Source organism: Canis lupus, chromosome 25 (assembly GCF_011100685.1).
Source record: "Canis lupus familiaris isolate Mischka breed German Shepherd chromosome 25, alternate assembly UU_Cfam_GSD_1.0, whole genome shotgun sequence".
NCBI lineage: Eukaryota > Metazoa > Chordata > Mammalia > Carnivora > Canidae > Canis > Canis lupus.
Window position 1 is genome coordinate 13,584,116 of NC_049246.1, and position 19,300 is coordinate 13,603,415.

General features: G+C 42.6%; 1 protein-coding gene across 13 annotated transcripts in view; it reads right to left on the bottom strand.

Moving 5' to 3' along the window:
* Positions 1-19,300, bottom strand: part of ATP8A2 (ATPase phospholipid transporting 8A2) — a 574,503-nt gene that overhangs the window by 28,771 nt on the left and 526,432 nt on the right. For all 13 annotated transcript variants that reach the window (XM_038573452.1, XM_038573457.1, XM_038573456.1 and 10 more), the window contains one exon: positions 14,590-14,694. In XM_038573452.1, the coding sequence (XP_038429380.1) occupies positions 14,590-14,694 (105 nt within the window). The remainder of the gene's footprint in view (positions 1-14,589; positions 14,695-19,300) is intronic.

Below are 19,300 nucleotides of genomic sequence, written 5' to 3' on the forward strand. Positions count from 1 at the left end.
AATACATGCTCTTGCCTGGATTAGCATCACCACAAAGGATGACAACATTGGTATCTCTGGGTGAGTGACTATGAATGAGCAACCATGTGTGGAAAATTCTCAGAAACTCCACTTTTATCTAGGCTGACCCCTGAAGCTTAGAAGAGAACACACCAAGGTTCTGTCAGAGGAATCTACTGTTATAAGGAGACATTCAACAACAGGATATGCCCACTCACAGACATTTAAAAAAGTCATGATACTACTTGTTAGCAGGAGTTTTGTACAAAATGTTTTAAGAGTTTGGATACAAATGGGGAATGGTTTATAGAAGAGAAGAAACCAGAAGCGCTTGGGTGGCTCAGTCAGTTAAGCATCTGACTCTTGGTTTCAGCTCAGGTCATGATCTCAAGGGTCACAGGATCAGGCCCTGTTTTGGACTCTGTGCTCAGTGGGGAGTCTGCTTAAAGGTTCTCCCTCTCTCTCTCCTCTGCTCCTTTTCCTACTAGTAAGCACGGATATGCACGTGTACTCTCCCTCTCTAAAATAATCTTTTTAAAAAAAGAAGGAAAAAAAAAAAGAAAGGAGCACCATGTCCTGTCCTTCTCACAGATGGGTAGACAGTTTTGGGAGAACAAATGATAAACTTCACTATGAATTAATTCAATGATCAGATTTTTCTTTTGTTGCAACTTCATTTTCTTTTGTCATTTTTATAAATGGTAGATGTTCTTTTGTTGTAAATGGTAGAAGCAGGTGAGAAATTCTGTATACACACATTATATACACACATCTCAGTTGTTAGAAAGATGAAAATATTTGCTGTGGACACTAACATGAACAGCAGCACAGAAAATCAAGATGGGTAAACCGAAGGTGCATCTCAGAGCCTGTGCAGCATTTCTAATGATGTCATAAGTTGGACATGCTCCAACAGAGCTATAAAAGAACAAACGTTGGAAAATACAAAATCTACGTGTGGTTTGAGTATAAGCTGCTGTGTTCAAGAAAGAAATTAGTGCAAGGAATCCAGCAGTGACAGAACAATGAAGTAAACTTGATGGAATGATGTGGTTATGTCCTTTGAGAATACTACATACAAAGGAAGAAGAAAAAGTTGCCTAAAGGAATAAGAAGCAAGCATCTAAAATACATAAATGAGGACGTATGCTGGGCCTCATGGAAGAAATCCCTAAGGAGCCTCAAGAAAGCTCTTTATCTGGAATCAGACGGTGCACTTTTCCCAGAGACATTCCTCACAAAACAGCACAGATACAAATCAACTGTTTTGAGGCTCTAAGTGGATTTTCATTTCCCTGTACTGAAGAAGCTAAAGTGAAAAACTTTGAGGGACAGCAGCAATGTAGTCTTCAGCCAGTTGACCTAGGATCACATGGTTTATGGGTGTAAAAAAGAGAAGGCCAAAATGGAACAGAAACACGTGGCTGCAGCATTTCTCCGGGTTATCAAACAAAAAGCTCACTTGGCTTTTACTCTGAAAAGTCATCGTGTCTCCAGTGCTCCTGCATACGGGGTATCTGTGGATGGTTGGTCAAAGAATACAACCAATTTGTCCAGCAATATGGCAGCAACCAGACTTGCTCACAATCTGGCCCCATGCCTTTTTGCTCTATCTGAGCACTTCAGGGTCTTTGATCTTCTGCAGCCAGTGAAAGACACTGCATGAACTGAAAACATGCAAAGAACTTTGTCTTCAGCCTGTGGCAATTTGGATATATTTTCAGTTTTCAATAGATGTGTGAGCCGGGCAAAAAGATGATAACAGCATGGACAATGATCCAAAAGTTGCACACGGCAAAAGTGCTATCAGCAAGTTCCTGTCCTTAGCTCTTTTCACAAAAGCAAATGCTTTCTGGACAGGTAGGATATAGTCGAGATGACAGAAGGTCTGGGTGACATACCAACACTTTGATAAACAAAACAACTATCATTCTTAGAAATACATAAAAAAAAAGAAAAATACATAAAAAATCTAAAATTTTTTCCACCTGAAATCTTGACTATTTGTGATGAACTGGAAAAAATAAATATATGGCAGAATTGAAAATATTTTATTCCATTCCTGAAGAGTTATATTTATCCATAAATTCAAAGAGTGCATGTGAAACTCTTGTCATACTTTTTCATTGAAATGCCAGAAGTTTGTTATTCATTTTATATTCCTTAAACTAGATGTGTAAGTGATATAAAATAACTACCTGTGTTTTACTTTTTCTAAAGTATATGTTCTTACCAAAGTCTTCAAATGTTTTGATGAATGTATGCATGTGGATATTGTGACTAACTTGAAATACAGGGGTAATGTATGCTTTTAAGGTTATGGCACTGTTTACTATTTTCAACCTCTATTTTTAAAATTATTTATTTATTCATTCATTCATTCATTCATTCATTCATTTGAAAGAGAGTGAGCATGTGTGTGAGTTAGGGGAGGAGCAGAGGGAGAGGGACAAGCAGACTCCCTGCTGAGCACAGAGCCCAGTGGCTGGCTAGATCCAAGGATCCTGAGATCATGACCTGAGCTGAAACCAAGAGTTGGACATTCAACTGACCAAGCTACCCAGGTGCTCCTCAACCATTAGTTTTTAAAATGTTTTCTGTATGCATTAAATATTTTTAAAATTGTTTAAGAGCCTTTAAATATTTCATGTAATGCACATCAAACCTTAATATATTAAAAGTCACAAATGTTTTCAAGTTAACCTGTTTCTATAAAGATTTCAGATTAAAGTTTTTTTATCTTTAATCTTATAAATATGTTACTTCTTAGAAAAGTGGTAATTATATATTGTTATTTTTAAAAAAGCATTATATGTCTGTTGTATGTAAAATAATACACAATTAATCTATTCTGTTCCAAGTGCATTGCTTGACCATATTCCTGTCTGCATAAGTCAGTCATATAACAAGAGATCAATATCAGATGACATTATTCTGGAGAATTTTAATGCTTGTACAAACCATTGGCTGCTTCTTTATGTGACTGGGACATTTATAAGATACATAGACAAATTTATATTATTGATACAAATTATTTCTATATTATTTGTAGTTATATTTAATAATTGCACAATTATTTAACACTACTTATATATTATTATTTATGTTGTTTTATATATTAAGCAAATATATTATTACATTAAGTAAAAACCAAAGAAAATAGTCTGAGGTCACAAGGTGAACCCAGAAATACTTTTTAAAAAACTTTTATTTTTATTTATTTGAGAGAGAACAAGTGAGAGAGCACAAGTAGAGGGAGAAGGACAGAGGGAGAGGGAGAAGCAGACCCCCCCCCCCCCCCGGGCAGGAAATCTGACTCACAGCTGCATCCCAGGACCCTAGGATCATGACCTGAGCCAAAGACAGATGCTTAACTGACTGAGCTACCCAGGGGCCCCATGAAACACTATTAATATGGCAACTGATCTTCGTACATCAGGGCTTTTCTCAATACAGTCAAAAGAAAATAGAAAAAATTTGGATAAGACATCTGTCCTCTATAACACTTAGTTCAAATTTCTGTCATTTAAAAAATCATCTAGGAGCACAGAAAAAAAATAAAAATAAAAAAATAAAAAATAAAAAGTAATCTCACTGTTACTACTAATTAGCTTTAAAACAAATGTGTTGATTTTAACTGTTATAATAAATTCATGGGCAGCCTGGGTGGCTCAGCGGTTTAGCGCCACCTGTAGCCCAGGGCATGATCCTGGAGACCCCAGATCGAGTCCCACGTCAGGCTCCCAGCATAGAGCCTGTTTCTCCCTCTGCCCCTGTCTCTGCCTCTCTCTCTCTCTCTCTCTCTCATGAATAAATAAATAAAATCTTTAAAAAAAATAAATTCATACTAAAAATACTTTCTTTTTTACTTTTTTTGTACTTTCATATATATATATATATTTTACTTAACATTTTAAGAATGGGACTCTTTGGCTTGAAAACGGTATGACAATCATGTATTTTACAATATTGGGTCATGCATTTCTCTTGCTTAAGCCTTCTCTATGGCTTGTGGTGGCTGAAATCCTGATCCCCTAACCTTACCTGCAAATTCTCATGTGAGCTGGCCTCTCAGGTGACTTTGCCCTGTACTTTGTGGGCACCAGCCAGACAACCACCTCTTCTGCCATTTGCAATGCATCTTCCCCAGATCTTTGTTGGGTTGGCTATATGTTTTATTTAGGTCTCTAAGTGACATCTTGAGAGGCTTTCCTGACATGCAAACCCATTCATCCCCCCATGACAAACTTCTGTTCCATGTTCCTCACAGCAGTTATCACTGATTCTCTTGTTATTCGCTGTTTGTTCAATGTCTGTTACCCTCACTGGAATGGGAGCTCTAACATGATGGGGACCTGTCTGTCTCATCCTACGCCATGCCCTGGCACATCCTTGGTTTTCAATAAATATCTGTTGCATGATGAGTAAATGACTTGTCCCGTATTAAGCCAATCACTGATTCTATTTGCTATGAAGCCAACATGTTTACTCATTAGCAAGTGTGAATTCCCAATTACCACCACCTAAGGTGCCTTGAGCCAATCCTAATTGCTAGGGCAGGAGAATAAACACTGAATAACTATATTATCACTGCCTTGTTAGCAAGGGACGACATAATTGCACCTCACTGAATGGCTAAACCACCAAGGCTCTAAGATAAGCAGGCATTCCTATGTCCTGTCCTACAGAGGGATTTACTCTTCTGTGCTCTAGAGAGACACATTCACTTTTTTTTCTGCTCTTATTAGTAGAGAAAATCTTCCCCAAATTTCAACAAATCTATTGCTAAATGCAGCAATTCCCACTACAAGGATCATCTCTGAGCACTAACTTTTACAAATTCTCTGAGTTCTCAACTCCAAGGTCAGTGATGTCATATTCACCTGTGGCCAAATGACCCTTAATGGGCTTCCCAGGTGCCAGGCATAGAGATGGCAACTACCGCGCCCTACCACAAACACCACACCTGGCACCTGTGTGGGCTGACTGAGGAAAAAAACCCACCAAAAATAAACAAAAAATGTCCAACCCTGCCTCTCAAGTTCTTTTTTCCTCTAAAAGTCCAATAGATCCAGGAGATCCAGTAATTCTCTTAAATGTACTCCAAGAGCAAATTTGTACCTGTTCCTCCAGGGTGCTAGAAGGTCTACACTTCTTTCCTCAGCCTCCCTAAGGATTTAGAAGTGGCCCCACTGAGAAGCAAGTGGAGGAATCTGGCTGTTCCTGGATTATGTTTAAATTGTTACTGGATTTCAGGATGGATGCTTCTGGTCATCTGTTTTCTGCTGGCTGGAATGCTTCACCATCACAGTTGGAGGCAGGGAGGAAAAGGGAGCCAAAGTGAAAGGCAGACACTCACTGATAATGAAGTAGAAAAGCGATTAGCCAAGATCTGCTAAAAAAAACTCCTGAAGAACTAATCTCTGCTTGGAATGTGAAATATCGCTATTCAAATGATAAGACCTACACCACACTGTGAAAAAAATTTTTTTATTTAAAAATTCACCTCTGCATGTTTCTATTGTTGTTCAAATGGGTTAAATAAAATGACTTTCAAAAAAAAAAAGGGGGATTAGAGTTTTTCATACTGCTTTCCAGGGCATGTGATGAGCCATCAGCACTAGTTACTGACATTAAGCTCTCAAGTAAAAATAATTTTTGAAAAGGGGTCTTGTTGGCAAATAGAGAAAGCTGACATTAAACTAATGGAAGCCACGATGGGAAAAACAAATTTGCTCAAGTCATTCTGGAAACGGAGTCTAAGGATGCACTGCCAGCACACCAGAGCTGGACACTAACCTGCCTCCACGCCTATCAGCTAACCTAACTGCAACACAAATTAGACCATGATTTCTTCATCCTCTTTCAGAGATTGCATAAAGATTCAGTAATCCTATCATTACAGCAATGGCCAGGGGCTCAGCTCCTGGGATGTCCAGCATGGCTAACGAGCCACTAAAAGGGGAACTGGAAGTCCTTTTCCTTTTCTTGCTTCATAACAAATATAAAAGGTATTTATAAAAGTATTCTTAAATTATTAAATACAAAAGCTATTTATAAAAAAAACCCCACCACCACCACCATCAAGGCACTCAGGATTTACCACCCACAAAAATAACAGAGAACCAATGATTTTCTGTTGACACAGGAGGATTAGGTATTAGGTAAATGCTAATTAGGCGTTTTATTTCCTTAGGAGTTGCTTTTCTTCATCCTCTCTCTTTCCTGTGTCCAGGATGCAAACAATCACCAGAAATCCCCATTTGGGTAATCCAGTGAGCCTTTTGGTAATTTCCTGGACCGTTTACTCCCTTTCTTCTACTAATGCATTTCCTCACCTGTACTGAGTGTTTGTCAGCAATGGGGCAGGATTCACTGGGCTTGCATGGGGGTGCGATAGACTCTGCACTGCTCTAACACACTCTCCCTGTGGTCTCAACTGTGTGTGCCCTCTAAGGCCTCACCGTGGGTTCTTCCCTACACAGGATTAAATCCACTCAATTAATTTCTTTGATAGACCATCTTAGTCTCCATTAAGGTGATTCTAGCTGGAAATCATCTTCCTCAATAAGGCTTTTCTTTTCTGAATCGGATCAAAACAGCTGGGGGCCTTTGTGAACTCTTGTTCTTCTTTCTCTGAAGTCGACAGACTATTTGGCTTCTGTATTCTTGTAGGGGAGGGCAGAGTCTCCATGTGGGTTCCATGTTCTCTATGTTAAGAGATGCATAAGGCACCAACATCCAGCTATTATTTTCTGGTTTCCTTGGAGTTCTGCAAGTGACTTTATCATACTGGCAGGCTTTGAGTTTCTCCTGAGGCCTCCAGTCAGATTCCTGCTCTCAGGTGGCCACCCCTCCTGGTCTCTCTGGGGGCTCCACTGCTTTCCACATGTTCTGGGATGCAATTGGAAATGGAAGCATTTGGGTGGCTCTCAATACCTTGCCTTTGTAAAAGGAAGCCTGGAGTCAAAGATGAGGGTCTGGCCTCTGACTTTGCTTAGGTGATGCTGGGGGTGCTGGTGACACCATCACCTTGAGGCTGAGTTCCCTCTTCTGCAGAGGAGCAATTCATTCACAGCATGTGGTGATAATCATGGTGAGAAAAAGAAAATGGGGCATAACTCCTATTAAGTCCATGGCATTAAAAACAAGGCAGGGTGGGGGTAAGGGGACATGCTTCTTGAGATTAAAAGAAACTTAAAAACATAGCAACCAACAGTTACCTGTGGCCCTTACCTAGATCCTCATATAAACCTAATAAATCTCTAAAAAGAAAGGTTGGGAGGACCCAGAAAATCTGTTTGTGGACTGGGTATCAACTAAAACCAAGGAATTATTATTTTTTTACCTGATAACAGGCATGAGTTACCATGTTTATATGCAATAGCACAAACAAGTATAACATGTATTAATGATAATACATGTTAAAATGGAGGATGTGATATTTAGAATTATATCCTGAAGTACATGAGGGTGAAATATGATGTCGAAGATTTGCTTTATATGCTTCAGCAAAACCAAAATGGGGCCAGGAAGGAGTCAGATGAAGCAGTTGTGGCAAAACGTTGGTAAATGTTAAAAATCCGGGCAGTGAGGATATGGGAGTTCTTCATCCTAGCTGCTCTACTGTTGTGTATGTTGAACATTTGAATAACTGAAAAAACTTGTCCAAATTAATATATTCAGGGCAGCCCAGGCTGATGTGATCACAGTGGTGAGAAGTCAGAGACAACTTAGTAATGTCATGGGGTGTGTCTGGGGGTGGCAGCATTTGTCCTCAGGGCTGCAGGTCCCTCCAGGACAACAGTCTCTCTGCCTCATTTGTCCTGAGCACCCAGAGCTTGACCCAGTACGACACTGTTGTCTAAAACCAACTAACCGAGAAGGGCCAAGAGGCAGCAGCAGCTGCAGAAAGGTATGACCAAGTTCGGGGAGGAGGAGCCTGGGAGGGCAAGGGGAGAGATGGGAAGCTAAGATCCATGCAGGTGAAAAGAGGGAGAGAAGGCAGAAATCATGGTGTGGCTCTGGTCTGCACTTACCTGGACAAGCTAATAGGAAAGATTCTAGACCAGGGAGCAGCATGAGTAGGGCTGTGCTTTGGAAATAGTCTTGGCTGTGTGTAGGGTGGAGCGAGGCAGGAAGACACCCCAGCCGGGAGACCAGCCAGGGAGACAGAGTGGCAAAGAAGCTACTGCCATTGACCTCGGGAAGGATGCTAATCCAGGGGCTGGAAAGATGGTCTATTTAGGAGTCCTGGCACCCTGCCACATGTGGCAGCAAAGAGGGGACAGGATGATGCCAGCATTGTGTGTGAAGTACTGCAGCAACCTGTCACTGATGAGGGCAGGGAACTCTGAAGGAAGGGCTAGTCCTCAGGAGAGATGGCGCACTCAGGTATAGACGTGCTGCGAGCAGACAGTCTGGACTGGGCACGCAGCCTGGCTGGGAACACACTCTTCTTTGCAAAGTGGAGTTAGGTAAAACAAAAATCCAAGGTTGGCTTGGGAAACTGTCAGGACTGTGAACTCTCCCCCATGCTCCTGACCCAAGAGTCACCACTGCTTCCTTACACTGCTCTCATGTGCCTGGGGCCCAGCCAGCTCCTTGTCCTTCCCCCCCAGTCACGGGAGTGTACCCTGATGACACAAACCGAAGAGTACGCTGTGCTCACACTCTAAGAGCTCTGGGAAAAACCCACGCGTGTTATAAATGGCCAGAGAAACCTGTTACTCAGCTTCTACACTGGGGGACAACATGGGTGTTCACACTTGCCGAACGTCTCCATGTGCTTTAATATGTATTATTTCACTTAAACCTCCAAGTAACTTGAGAAAGCTGAAGTCCAGAGAAGTTAATAACCCAGCAAAGGTCACACAGCTGAGCGAGTGGCGGGGCTAAGAGCCCAACTCCAGTCTGTCTGCCTCTCTGCTCTGTGCTCTTTCCTCTGCTTCATGACACAGTGATGGAAAAAATGCAGCTGGAAGTGAAATAAATCTTAACCAGGTGTTGGAAGCAGATATTTGCCACCTGGCCTGGAGAGATTTGCTAAAATGATGCCATAATTTCCTATCCTTCTAGCTAATAAAAACCTAGTAGATACTGTAGGGAGGACAAGTGTAGAAAGGGGAAACAAAGGAAAATGGAGAGGATGTGCTGCCAACGGCCACTATGAAGAGGAAAAAGGAGTTCTCCTGAAATGATAGAATGATGTATTAGGGAAATGATATGCAATCAAGCTGGAGTATCTCCTATTTTGAGGCTTGCTTACACTCATTTTTGACTCAGCAGTTGTACAATTTTAACTTGGAGGTGTGACAACACCAAATAGTTTTTACACATTAAAGATCAAAGAATCTCTGTTTAAAGCCCAAAGTATAATGGATATTTTTTGAGTTGTGTACTCACCTCAAAATGTACTGGGGAGTTGTGTTTTGGTATAGTTGGTTTTTTAAAAGAGCATCAGGTGAGTGCTGCCTGGAGTGGAGGAATCATCTTTGGCGTGTTTGAAAATCGGGCTGATCTGTCTCAGGCTCTGGCCCCTATTTTTCCACTGATAAGACTCCATTCGGATTCCCAGATGGCGAGGTTGGACCAGTGCCCCACCTATCTGCACAGAGGTAGGCCCCAATGACATGGGAGCTGGTGAGCACAAGCTGCAGCACCCCGACTTGGGAGAGAATCACATTTCCCTCCTGGATTCCCGAAAGGCAGAGCAGCTGTCTAGATTACCCTGTGCACGCTGGCTCGGCCCCGGGGTCACACAGCCTGTGTATCAGCATTCACGAGGACAGAAAACCAAGTAAGAGATTCAGTGATCGCTCACCATAAGGCGAAGACCAGTCACCTGGCTACCTTTACCAAGGGCACAGAGTAAACTGTACTCCAGGGAGGCACTTAAGTGAAAGAGAATCCCACCGCTGTGCTGGTGAAAGAGAGGAGCAGCAACCAGAACTCCCTGACCTTGCAAGAGGAGAAAATCAGCCCAGGGCCTACCCTGCACCCCCTCCCCCACCCACTGCGATGAACAGAAAGAAGTTCTCAAACAAAACAAGGGTCTCCTTGTGGTTTATTCAGATTAAGCAGAACTGGGAAACTAGATGTTTTCATCAAATACATTCACCTCTCGACTGCTCTAATACCCAAACATCAGAACACCCTCTGCCTTGCACCAAAGGAGAAAACAATTTAGTCTGCCACTCCTACGTGACATCTTAGGCCTATTAGAAATTATATTTGTAAGGTAAGTGGCCACCGGTAGATCTTCTTCCACCAGAGAAAAGCAAAAATTGCCTGAGTTACCCTTTAGGAATAAAGAGGGAGCAAATACTCCCAAAAGATTGAAAGAAAGAATTCTTCCCTTTAGCTAATGTTCAAGACACGTGCAGAGTATTGTCGTGCTATCCTACACACAGAACAGCAGGGATATCTCGTGGTCAAGACTTCTGGGGAAGATGGTTTGGGGAAAGGTATTCTGAACAATACAAATATTAACAAGTGTCTGGTGTTTGTGAGGTACACAGACAATACATCAAGGAAAAGACAAAACATACATTAGGAAAAGAAAAAATAAAAACATTTCTGTTTGCCAGTTGAAGCATTTTCTTACTTCCCTGTAGTTTCTGGGCATCTTATTCTCAGATCTCATCTTTTCTCCTTCTCAGCTTGTTTTCTCTAAGTCATGAGCACAGGCTTAATTATGCATAAATAACACAGCTTCATTTCAGAAGACAAGACTTCCTAATGCAAAAGTGCAGAAGCATGCTAATGAGATTATCATAACATTATTGTGTTTACCAAAATAATAGAGAGTTTGGGGCTTGGAAAAAAAAAGAGTTTGGGGCTTGGACAAGATCAATAAAACGGTAAGTTGAAGTATTTTATTGAACAGAGAAAGAGCATAGAGGGACACTCAGAATTCGTAGCTACCGTTTCAAATTTTTAATTGTAAATTTGGCAGCAAAGTGCTTTTTTTTTTCGATTACTGCATAAAAATTTTTGTTCTATTTCTTCTGAGCACATTCCTGAGAAAACCTGCTAGAATATTTGCCAATGACTTGGACCCAGGTTTTATGACTTGGCAGGATGTCCTGGAGGAAGGCTTTCAGAGTGGAGCAGCGGGGCTCTCCTGCGGCTGGGGATGTTGAGGACACCTGGTGTGCAGAGGCCCTGCCAGCAGGGGAAGGCAGGGTGGGTGGGAGGACGGGCTCCCAGCCTACTCCTCTTCGCGGGGTAGGGCGATGCTAATAGGCCACGTGTCTGTCCGTCTGTGAGTCTGCTGGCTCTACTCTGAAGCCCTGAGGTAGGTGGCCACTCACTGCAGGCCTAGCAGCGGCCTGCCCCTCTCCCAGTATCTCTCTGTGGCCACTCTCAACAGGAGCCAACGCAACAGGCACCACAGGTCTCCACAGACAATGCAGGCTCACCCTCCCTTTGTCACCAGCAACTCACCGGGCTTTTGCATTTGTAGTCAGTCAACAAATATTTACAGAGCTTTTATTACGTCCAGCCTAACAACTGAAGCAAGATGCACAAGCACACTTTAATACTAGACGGGGTGGGGTGGGGGGGCTGGGATTAAGGACCTGGGAGCTGCAAGGAGAGGGGAGAGGACTCGGGTCCCTCAGGAGGGTGTCCCTAAATCTTTACAAGGAAGCACCTAGCTGAAAAAAACCCCGCCCCACCACCCACACCCGAACCCTGGGCTTCCCCCTCGCGCCCCCCCCCCCCACTCCTCACGAGCACCAGAGGCTCACAGGAATCCGGGCAGGTGTGAAAGAAGCACACAAAGGTGATAAAGGAACAGTTGTGAGGCCAAGCAGAACAAAAATCTGAGTGGCCCAGTCGCCACTATCTAGTTTGCAAATAGACCACCCAGAAAATCTGGGAGCAATTAGGAGACAGAAAAACAAATGGTGGTGGTGGTGAGGAGGGTGCTCTGAGGATCTGAGGATGGTGGGAGGCAGGGATCACCAAGCGGAGATGGAGGCGAGACCAGGCCTGGAGGAGACTGGAGTGGGGGCGGCGCACTTACATTCACGCGCAATCCCCGCAACTACAGAAGTTGGAACATGGACAAGGCGATCAGAAAACAGATTTTCAAATGCAGACGGGAGGAAACCACATCTAAACTCTAATCATCTTCCCATACACATGTGAATGTTGAAAAGTGAACTTTGAACAGGATAAGTGAATTTTAAAAATGTCATTCTTTTTATCAATGGTCAGGAGGGCTCACACCCCTCCTGGGGCCAAACTGAAGACTAGCAGCTGACATTCCACATTCCTGCTGGGGGGTAGGGGGAGTGGGGGTGGGGGGTGTCAGGCACCAGGCCTGGGTGTACAGACTGCTGCAGGAGCCCCGGCTCCAGCTCCACCCCCACCCCTACGTATTAGTCTTCCCTTACACAGGAAGGGACCAGCTCACTGTACGAAATGGAATGTCCAAGGTCATGTGGCTGAGCAGCAGCTGAGCCAGAATTCAAACCCAGGCTCCCGATCCCCATGGGCTGCATGACCGCAGGCAATCCCAATGGTGCCTCTGCACGGGCTGCTCCCTCTGCTGGAAATACACACGCATCATTTCCATCATTTCCGTCTACTCCCTGCCTCCACACCCTTGTCTCCCATGTGAAGCTGTTGGTCTCTCAAGCCAGATGGCCTCCTGGATTGCTGCCTCCTCTGAATGCCTCCACGCTATGGACCCCAGACCTGGCCCTGTTGTAACCTCACGGGCCAGAACAAGACCCTGACCCGCATCAGATCAAACATGGTAAAGAGCATTCTTAGGCCACCCTAGACACAAGGTTTTCCTTTCAAGTGCTGGAGAAGAGTTTGATAGTTTGGCTTTCAAATTCTCCTTTTATGGGACACCTGGTTGGCTCATTAGGTGAGCATCTGCCTTTGGCTCAGGTCATTATCCTGGGGTCCCAGGATTGAACCCCACATCAGGCTCCCCACAGGTTGTTGGCTTCTCCCTCCGCTGCCTGTGTCTCTGCCTCTGTATCTCATGAATAAAGTCTTGCAAAAAAAAAAAAAAAAAAAGGAAACTCTCGTTTTACTTAGAAACTACCTGTGATCTCTCAGCAGTTACTGTGTATATGTGAGTATTCTTGAGATCTAGGATGCCTTGGGAATTGTTTTCAGTGGTGCTAAAACTTGGTGTGCTTTTTAAGCTGAGCAGTTATTATGACTGATAGGCATTTTGTAGAGTTTTAAGTGTTTATTTATTTCAATTTGTAGTGGTTTCTCCCTATTTTTAGAATCTATGAACATGTTTTTTTCAGGTCTTAAGAATTTTGTAAGTCCTTGAAAATCTAGTAGGTGCTAAGCACTGTGCCTAAAGCATCTAACGGACAGAGCAGGCCTTAGCCATGTGCTGCCTTGTGTAACAGTTATATATAGATCTGCTTTAAGCCCTGCTGCTGTCCCCACAAACTCATGGCTTTCAGCTTACTGAAGACAGTGATTTTTGTCTTGTTGACAGATTATTTTTAGAGTGATGAGCACAACTGCCATGTAATGGATGCTAATGGACTCACTTGTTAAAAAATGTCATAAACACAAAAACCACAACTTCAACTGCGTACTCTACAACCCCTTCCCTAAAACATACGCAGTTATTTGAAGTTATATTCCTAATACTTCTCACAATCTGGATTCTCTTTCCTTCAAAAAAATGCTTTGTCTTCATTGCTTTGAAAGATGGTATGAATAAACAGAACATAAACAAGACACATAGTAGCAATGTCTAAAAGTATTCAAATTGTAGATTTCTGTTGCCCTGGCATTTAGCTACAGATTTCCTTGAAGCATTTATAGAAGAGTTATACTCATAATTTTCCAGACATTCCATGTGTCTAAGACAGCAATTTGTTCTTGGGTCCAGGTAGACTTCTTTTGGTAGTATATGGGCTTTAACTAGATGCAATCTAGTAACATTATAACATGCACGATTAATCAAAAGCTTTTCATATGCCAAACTTTTAGGTATGGGGAAGAGGCAGCTCATGCTCTACCACAAATAATGAGAGGGAACAGCAGCATATGTTTCTGTGAACTAGCCTGCACGTGACATGAGTTTTCTCGGCACCAATAGAAAATCATAATTCATTAAAAGGAAAACAAAAAACCCCATGTATACTTGCTGTGAACTGTAACAAGATTTACATGAATAACATGTATTATTTAGCATGCAAACCTTCATGGTAGATGCTCATCCTTTAGTATAATATTGGCCCTGCTATCAAAAGGCCTAGCTTTTAAAAATTCTTTGGTAATGTTACTAAAACAGAACATTTCCACCTTAGGCTAGTGTTGCTACTATTTCCAGTTTCTACATGTGGGTTGTTTTTTACCCATGCCTGGACCCAATAGAAACCCCTGGGGACAGGCCAGATTTCATGCGGCCACTGACAAAATGTCATTTAAATCTCCTTTTGACTGTATTCTTAGAGAATAACCCAAACACGTAAAACTAAGTGGTCCTTGCTTGCATAGAATGTTGAGAAGAGAAAACAGGGAAGGGAAAGGTAGGGAGATGGGCCGGGAGAACTGGCCCCCACTCCCCACATTTGGCTGGAGATGGCCCACCTTTTTCCATTACTGTCCCGAAGCATCGCCTTCCCCATCACTCTGGACTTCGTCTCCAGCTCTTGTACCTCCTCCAGTAGCGTTTTTTTGCAGGTATGCTTGGCCCTGTGTCACAAGGAAAAGATAAAGAACACATGACACATGAACTTTCCATGGCGGTAGAGACTGATTGCTCCCTTTCAGGCCATATCTGGATGCCCTTTGAGGCTGTGGCTGTAGCTTCAGACATCATAAACATTCACAGTCCCTGTGTACAGCCAGGGCTCCACTCTCATAAACAAGGAAGCAGGACATAAACAAGTCCTGTAGAACACATTGGGGCCAGGAAGTTACCTGGCATCTCCTCCAAAGAACACTGCTTGTTCCCGAAAGCCTGGGGATCTAACTGAGGACCCCAGCCATTCAGACCAAAGACTGGGGTTAGTGGATATTCTGGGGTCTATCTCTAAAGCTTTTCACTGTCGGACCTAAGAACCCAAAAGATGCTTAAATCCTTACGTTAGTGGATGTGTACAGGTCCCTTGGCCCCTGCTGCTGCTGTGATCACAGAGCCCTGGGTGAGCAATGTGTTCTCTGTTTAGTATGAAAAGAGCCACTGTCACAGCAGGAATGGGATTTATAATGCTGGAGTTCATGCTTTCAAGTCAAATCCTAGACCTGAATTTTAGGGTCAACACAAATATTCAGACACAGCTTTTCCACCCTTCTCTTGCACAGACTTCTCATCAGGGCCCATAATCGTGGGCCTCCACAGGTGTAAAACAACTGATAGAAGAACAAAAACATGCTGGACTCTCCACTGCAGTTTAAACCGTCAGCCTGGTTGGGTCACTCCCCTTGAACTCTAGGAAGAGCTGCCTGCACCCGTTTTCCGGTTCAACTAAGAATACCTTACAACGTTCAAATACACAGTTGATCTCAGGGTCTTCCTAAAATTGAGACTAAACACAGAGCTACCGGCTGGAAATGATATAGTTGAAGAGAGGCATTTAACTAGACACAGGAATGAAATGGGAAGAGAAAAACAGAAAAAAAGAAAGAAAAAAGGCTCTGAGCTTAGCAATCAATCCAGGGCAGTTTTCCTTATTATGAAAAGCTTTTTCATTAGTTTCAAGAGTAAACAAATGTGAAGATCCTGCTAAGTACCAGGACTCAAAGACAGAAGAACAAAAAGGGAGCATCTCTGCAAGGAAGTGAAAAACAATGTAACAGGACTCAAGCTGTTTTAGTGGAATCACATAGTCCCACCCCCCCACCCCCCACCATCAAGGGAAGAAAGTCTGTTAAGATAATGCATCCCCTAACACTCCAAGTTAATCTATAATGGAGTATTAGTCCTAAAACACCGTATATGTGCCTGCCATTCCTTTCCCCCAAAGTAAACAGGAGAACTTAGCCACACAGGTTTTAACACATAATACCTTAATTACATCAAGCCGAGTCCCAGGACTCGGTAGAGATAACATGCTGCAGTTCAAAGCAGAGGCTGTGGAATTTTATTTTAAACAAGAAATAAGAAAACATTTAACATTTTGCTGGAGACAGTCAAAAAGGATGTTAAAATTTACACTGTCCCATATTATTGAATATGGTGGGCCTCCAGCTTTCATCCCATGGGCTTACAGGGCTAGAATGATAACAAGACAACTGAGCAGCAAGGAGAACTTGTTCTCCCCAGGAGAATCTGTCTGCGCATCCTGAGGATGAGTGTGTGTTCTGTTTCAGGACCCTCTTCCCTCCACCATCCTCCTCCTCTCCTTCTTCTGACTTCCTCCCCACACAGAGCAAGCAGAGCTCACCAACCTCTAGAACAGCCCTTGAAGTAGGCTAAGAACAGGAAGGGCTGGACTAGTGGGTGCAGGACACTGGAAGTCTATACCTTAGGCCAAGGGAGAATGTGACCCACTGCATCAAAGCTGCTGGTTTGGGCTCATTCATAAAATCACTGCAGAAGGAAATCATCTGAGTATGCTGATGCTACCAGGCACTGTACATGTTCTCAGTGGATTAAACTCCTATGTCTAAGAGTTATTTGGCAATTTTTCAGTCTTTCCACTAGGCTAACTCCCATGGGCTAGCCTGGGGACTTAACCACTATTTGGGAACACCGGGTGGCAACACCCAGTGTTGGGGGTGATTCTGTGAGTCTTTCTGAATGTGGCACTGGGGTAGAATGATAGCAATGGAAAACTGCTTTCTCAAGAGACCTTAACTAATAAAGCCTTAATTAGATAAAGGATCCCTCCCCCATCAAAGTCCACCTGTGAAAAGCCAATCTTTAAGCATTAGCCACCGGCATGCAATTTAGGTCTCACCAGGAGCTGAGGTTTGGCTTGCTTGGAGTCACAGCTGACGGAGTGAGCTCCATTATCCATGAGTGGCTTATGCCTGGTGGTCCAGGGCTGCTCCATCTAACCCCGCATCCAGAGACCAGATGATTACAGAAGGGATAACATAGGGATGCTTAGCCACTGTCAGAGTGTTAAGAATCATCTGTGAGCCTCCAGGTATAGTTGTGGGTAACTCCAGGTTATTAGGGACTTAGCTTAGAATCTTGAAATTTTCATCCTTTTTTTCCCTGGAAACTTTTTTCCTCAATTCTTTCTTTTGCATGGAAAAGTAGCAAGTCGAAAGGAAACATGAAATTCTAAATATGGATGAAAACGTAAATACAATGTGCTTCACGTGAACTTAGTTTCATTAGAAAGTTTTTCTTTTTCAAAAAAAATCAAGACTCATTTGTATACAGAAATTTCTTATTACCTTTTATTTCCTTTTAACTGCCTATCTGGGATTATAATAAGGAAATGAAGTCATTCTGGAATTGCTGAACGTATTGTGTGCTGACTGGTAAAGAATAAGAGATACAGTTAGATAAAAAGAGACTGGTTCCTGTGTTCAGTGGCCTTGAGCTTTATATTATTTTTATAAAGCAACTAGTGGATTTCTCCTAAATGAGAATAAGTATGTGGCAGCTTACCTAAGAATGCTGTCATGGGTAAACATTTTGGAAGTGTGTAAGCTAAAGGATATTAAAATAGTTCTGGGCAATTTAAACTTCATGCTTCTAATAAAAATACTCATTAGCCAGGTATCACATATAATCAATCAATTATTTTAGTAAAAGATGTGTTAGTTTGTCCCTCATGAAAATTGTGGTTAACAGGATAACAGAGTAGGTACTTTATGGCATCCAAATCTGACTTAAGATAGTCGAGTAATGGATCTTCAAGCAGAAAGCTGACAGACTTCATGGAAAAAATGACTAAATGACCTCATGCTGGTTTTTTTTTTTTTTTCCCTCTGACTCTGAACGGTCTAGGTCCTAAAATGGGTGAGAGGGACTGTAAGTAAGTGGGGGAAAATGCAGAAAGAGCAGCTCACTTTCTTAAGTACTCATAGAGATACACATGAAAACACGGGCCTGCCTTCTGCTGTGATTTAAAAGCTCTTTGAAAATAGAGTTAACCACTAAAATGCAAAACAAAGCAAAAGGTCTGTAAGATCGGTCCTAGGCAAGATGAGAGAATGCAACTGCACCATGGAAGACTCCAAACATTGCCCATGTCACCGTCACGGCACAGGCTTTTCACATGCTCCAGGAATCCGGTTCACTTTATTCAAAACTCTCCTTGGAAGTCCAAGGAGAGCCACAGCACATCATGTTTCAATAAATCGTTGACAATTGGAACCAAATGACAATTGGTGGTTGTGGACAGTCAGGATTCATGTTTTTTGTTCAGGGTGCAGGAAGGGGAAAACAGAACACATTCTGGAAAGCTGAAGCTCAGAAAGAGAAATCACAGTCCCGTACTATGGCAACTCTTAGTCTGCTTTCACTTCCTGAAGAAGCCTCTGAATTTACTGGACTCAACAACATCTCTTTCAGGCTAGGAGTATAACAGAAGATAAAACATGGGCCCCATAATCTCAGGGAGATCAAATCAGCTTGCAAAATGCTTGTCTTTGAGGAGAGAGGTGACTGTTATTTAGACTTTAACCGTGTATTATAAATTGAGCCTATACTTTGGGCAAATACTGCAGGGGAGAGCCAATATATACAATCCTCCCTGGTTTCCCCAAATAAAAAGAGGCAAAAGTACATTTCTCTAAGTGCCTCTGGAATTCAGTAGCGGCCTTTCCAGCTCAGCCCAGAGCTGAGGCACCATCTGCTCCTGGGAAGGGCTGTTTTCTGGGCCTATCTGGGGCAGGGGGCAGCAGGTAGGGCCAGCACCTTCTTCTTAGCTCATGGTCCCTTCTCCCACCTGGCTGCCAAGTTTCTTGGAAACAAGTGACTTTAACTCTTTCCATATGGTGGAGCTGGAGGCAGTGTCCTTTGATTTATCCTTGCTAAAAATGTAAATGGTGCTAATTTTACAGTGTCAGGAGAAACCAGAAACAAGTCCTGTTTGAAGGAATAATTTGCTTCATTGGTGACTGCTAACTTTTACTTGGCATGGATTGGGAGAGATCCAGAAGACTGATGAGGAGGTAGAGACATTGTAATCTGTAGACACTTTTTGAAATGGTAGAAAGATAAGATACTTCTGCTCAAGTCTTGCTTGGCAAATACACAGGCTCAATAAAATTTTTTTTCATGACATTAATCAAAATAGTTGAATTAAAATAGGCTGAGATTAATTTATAATCACATTCCTATTCTCAATCACTATAAATTGTAAAGTGATCTGATATAGCCAGTATCATGTTG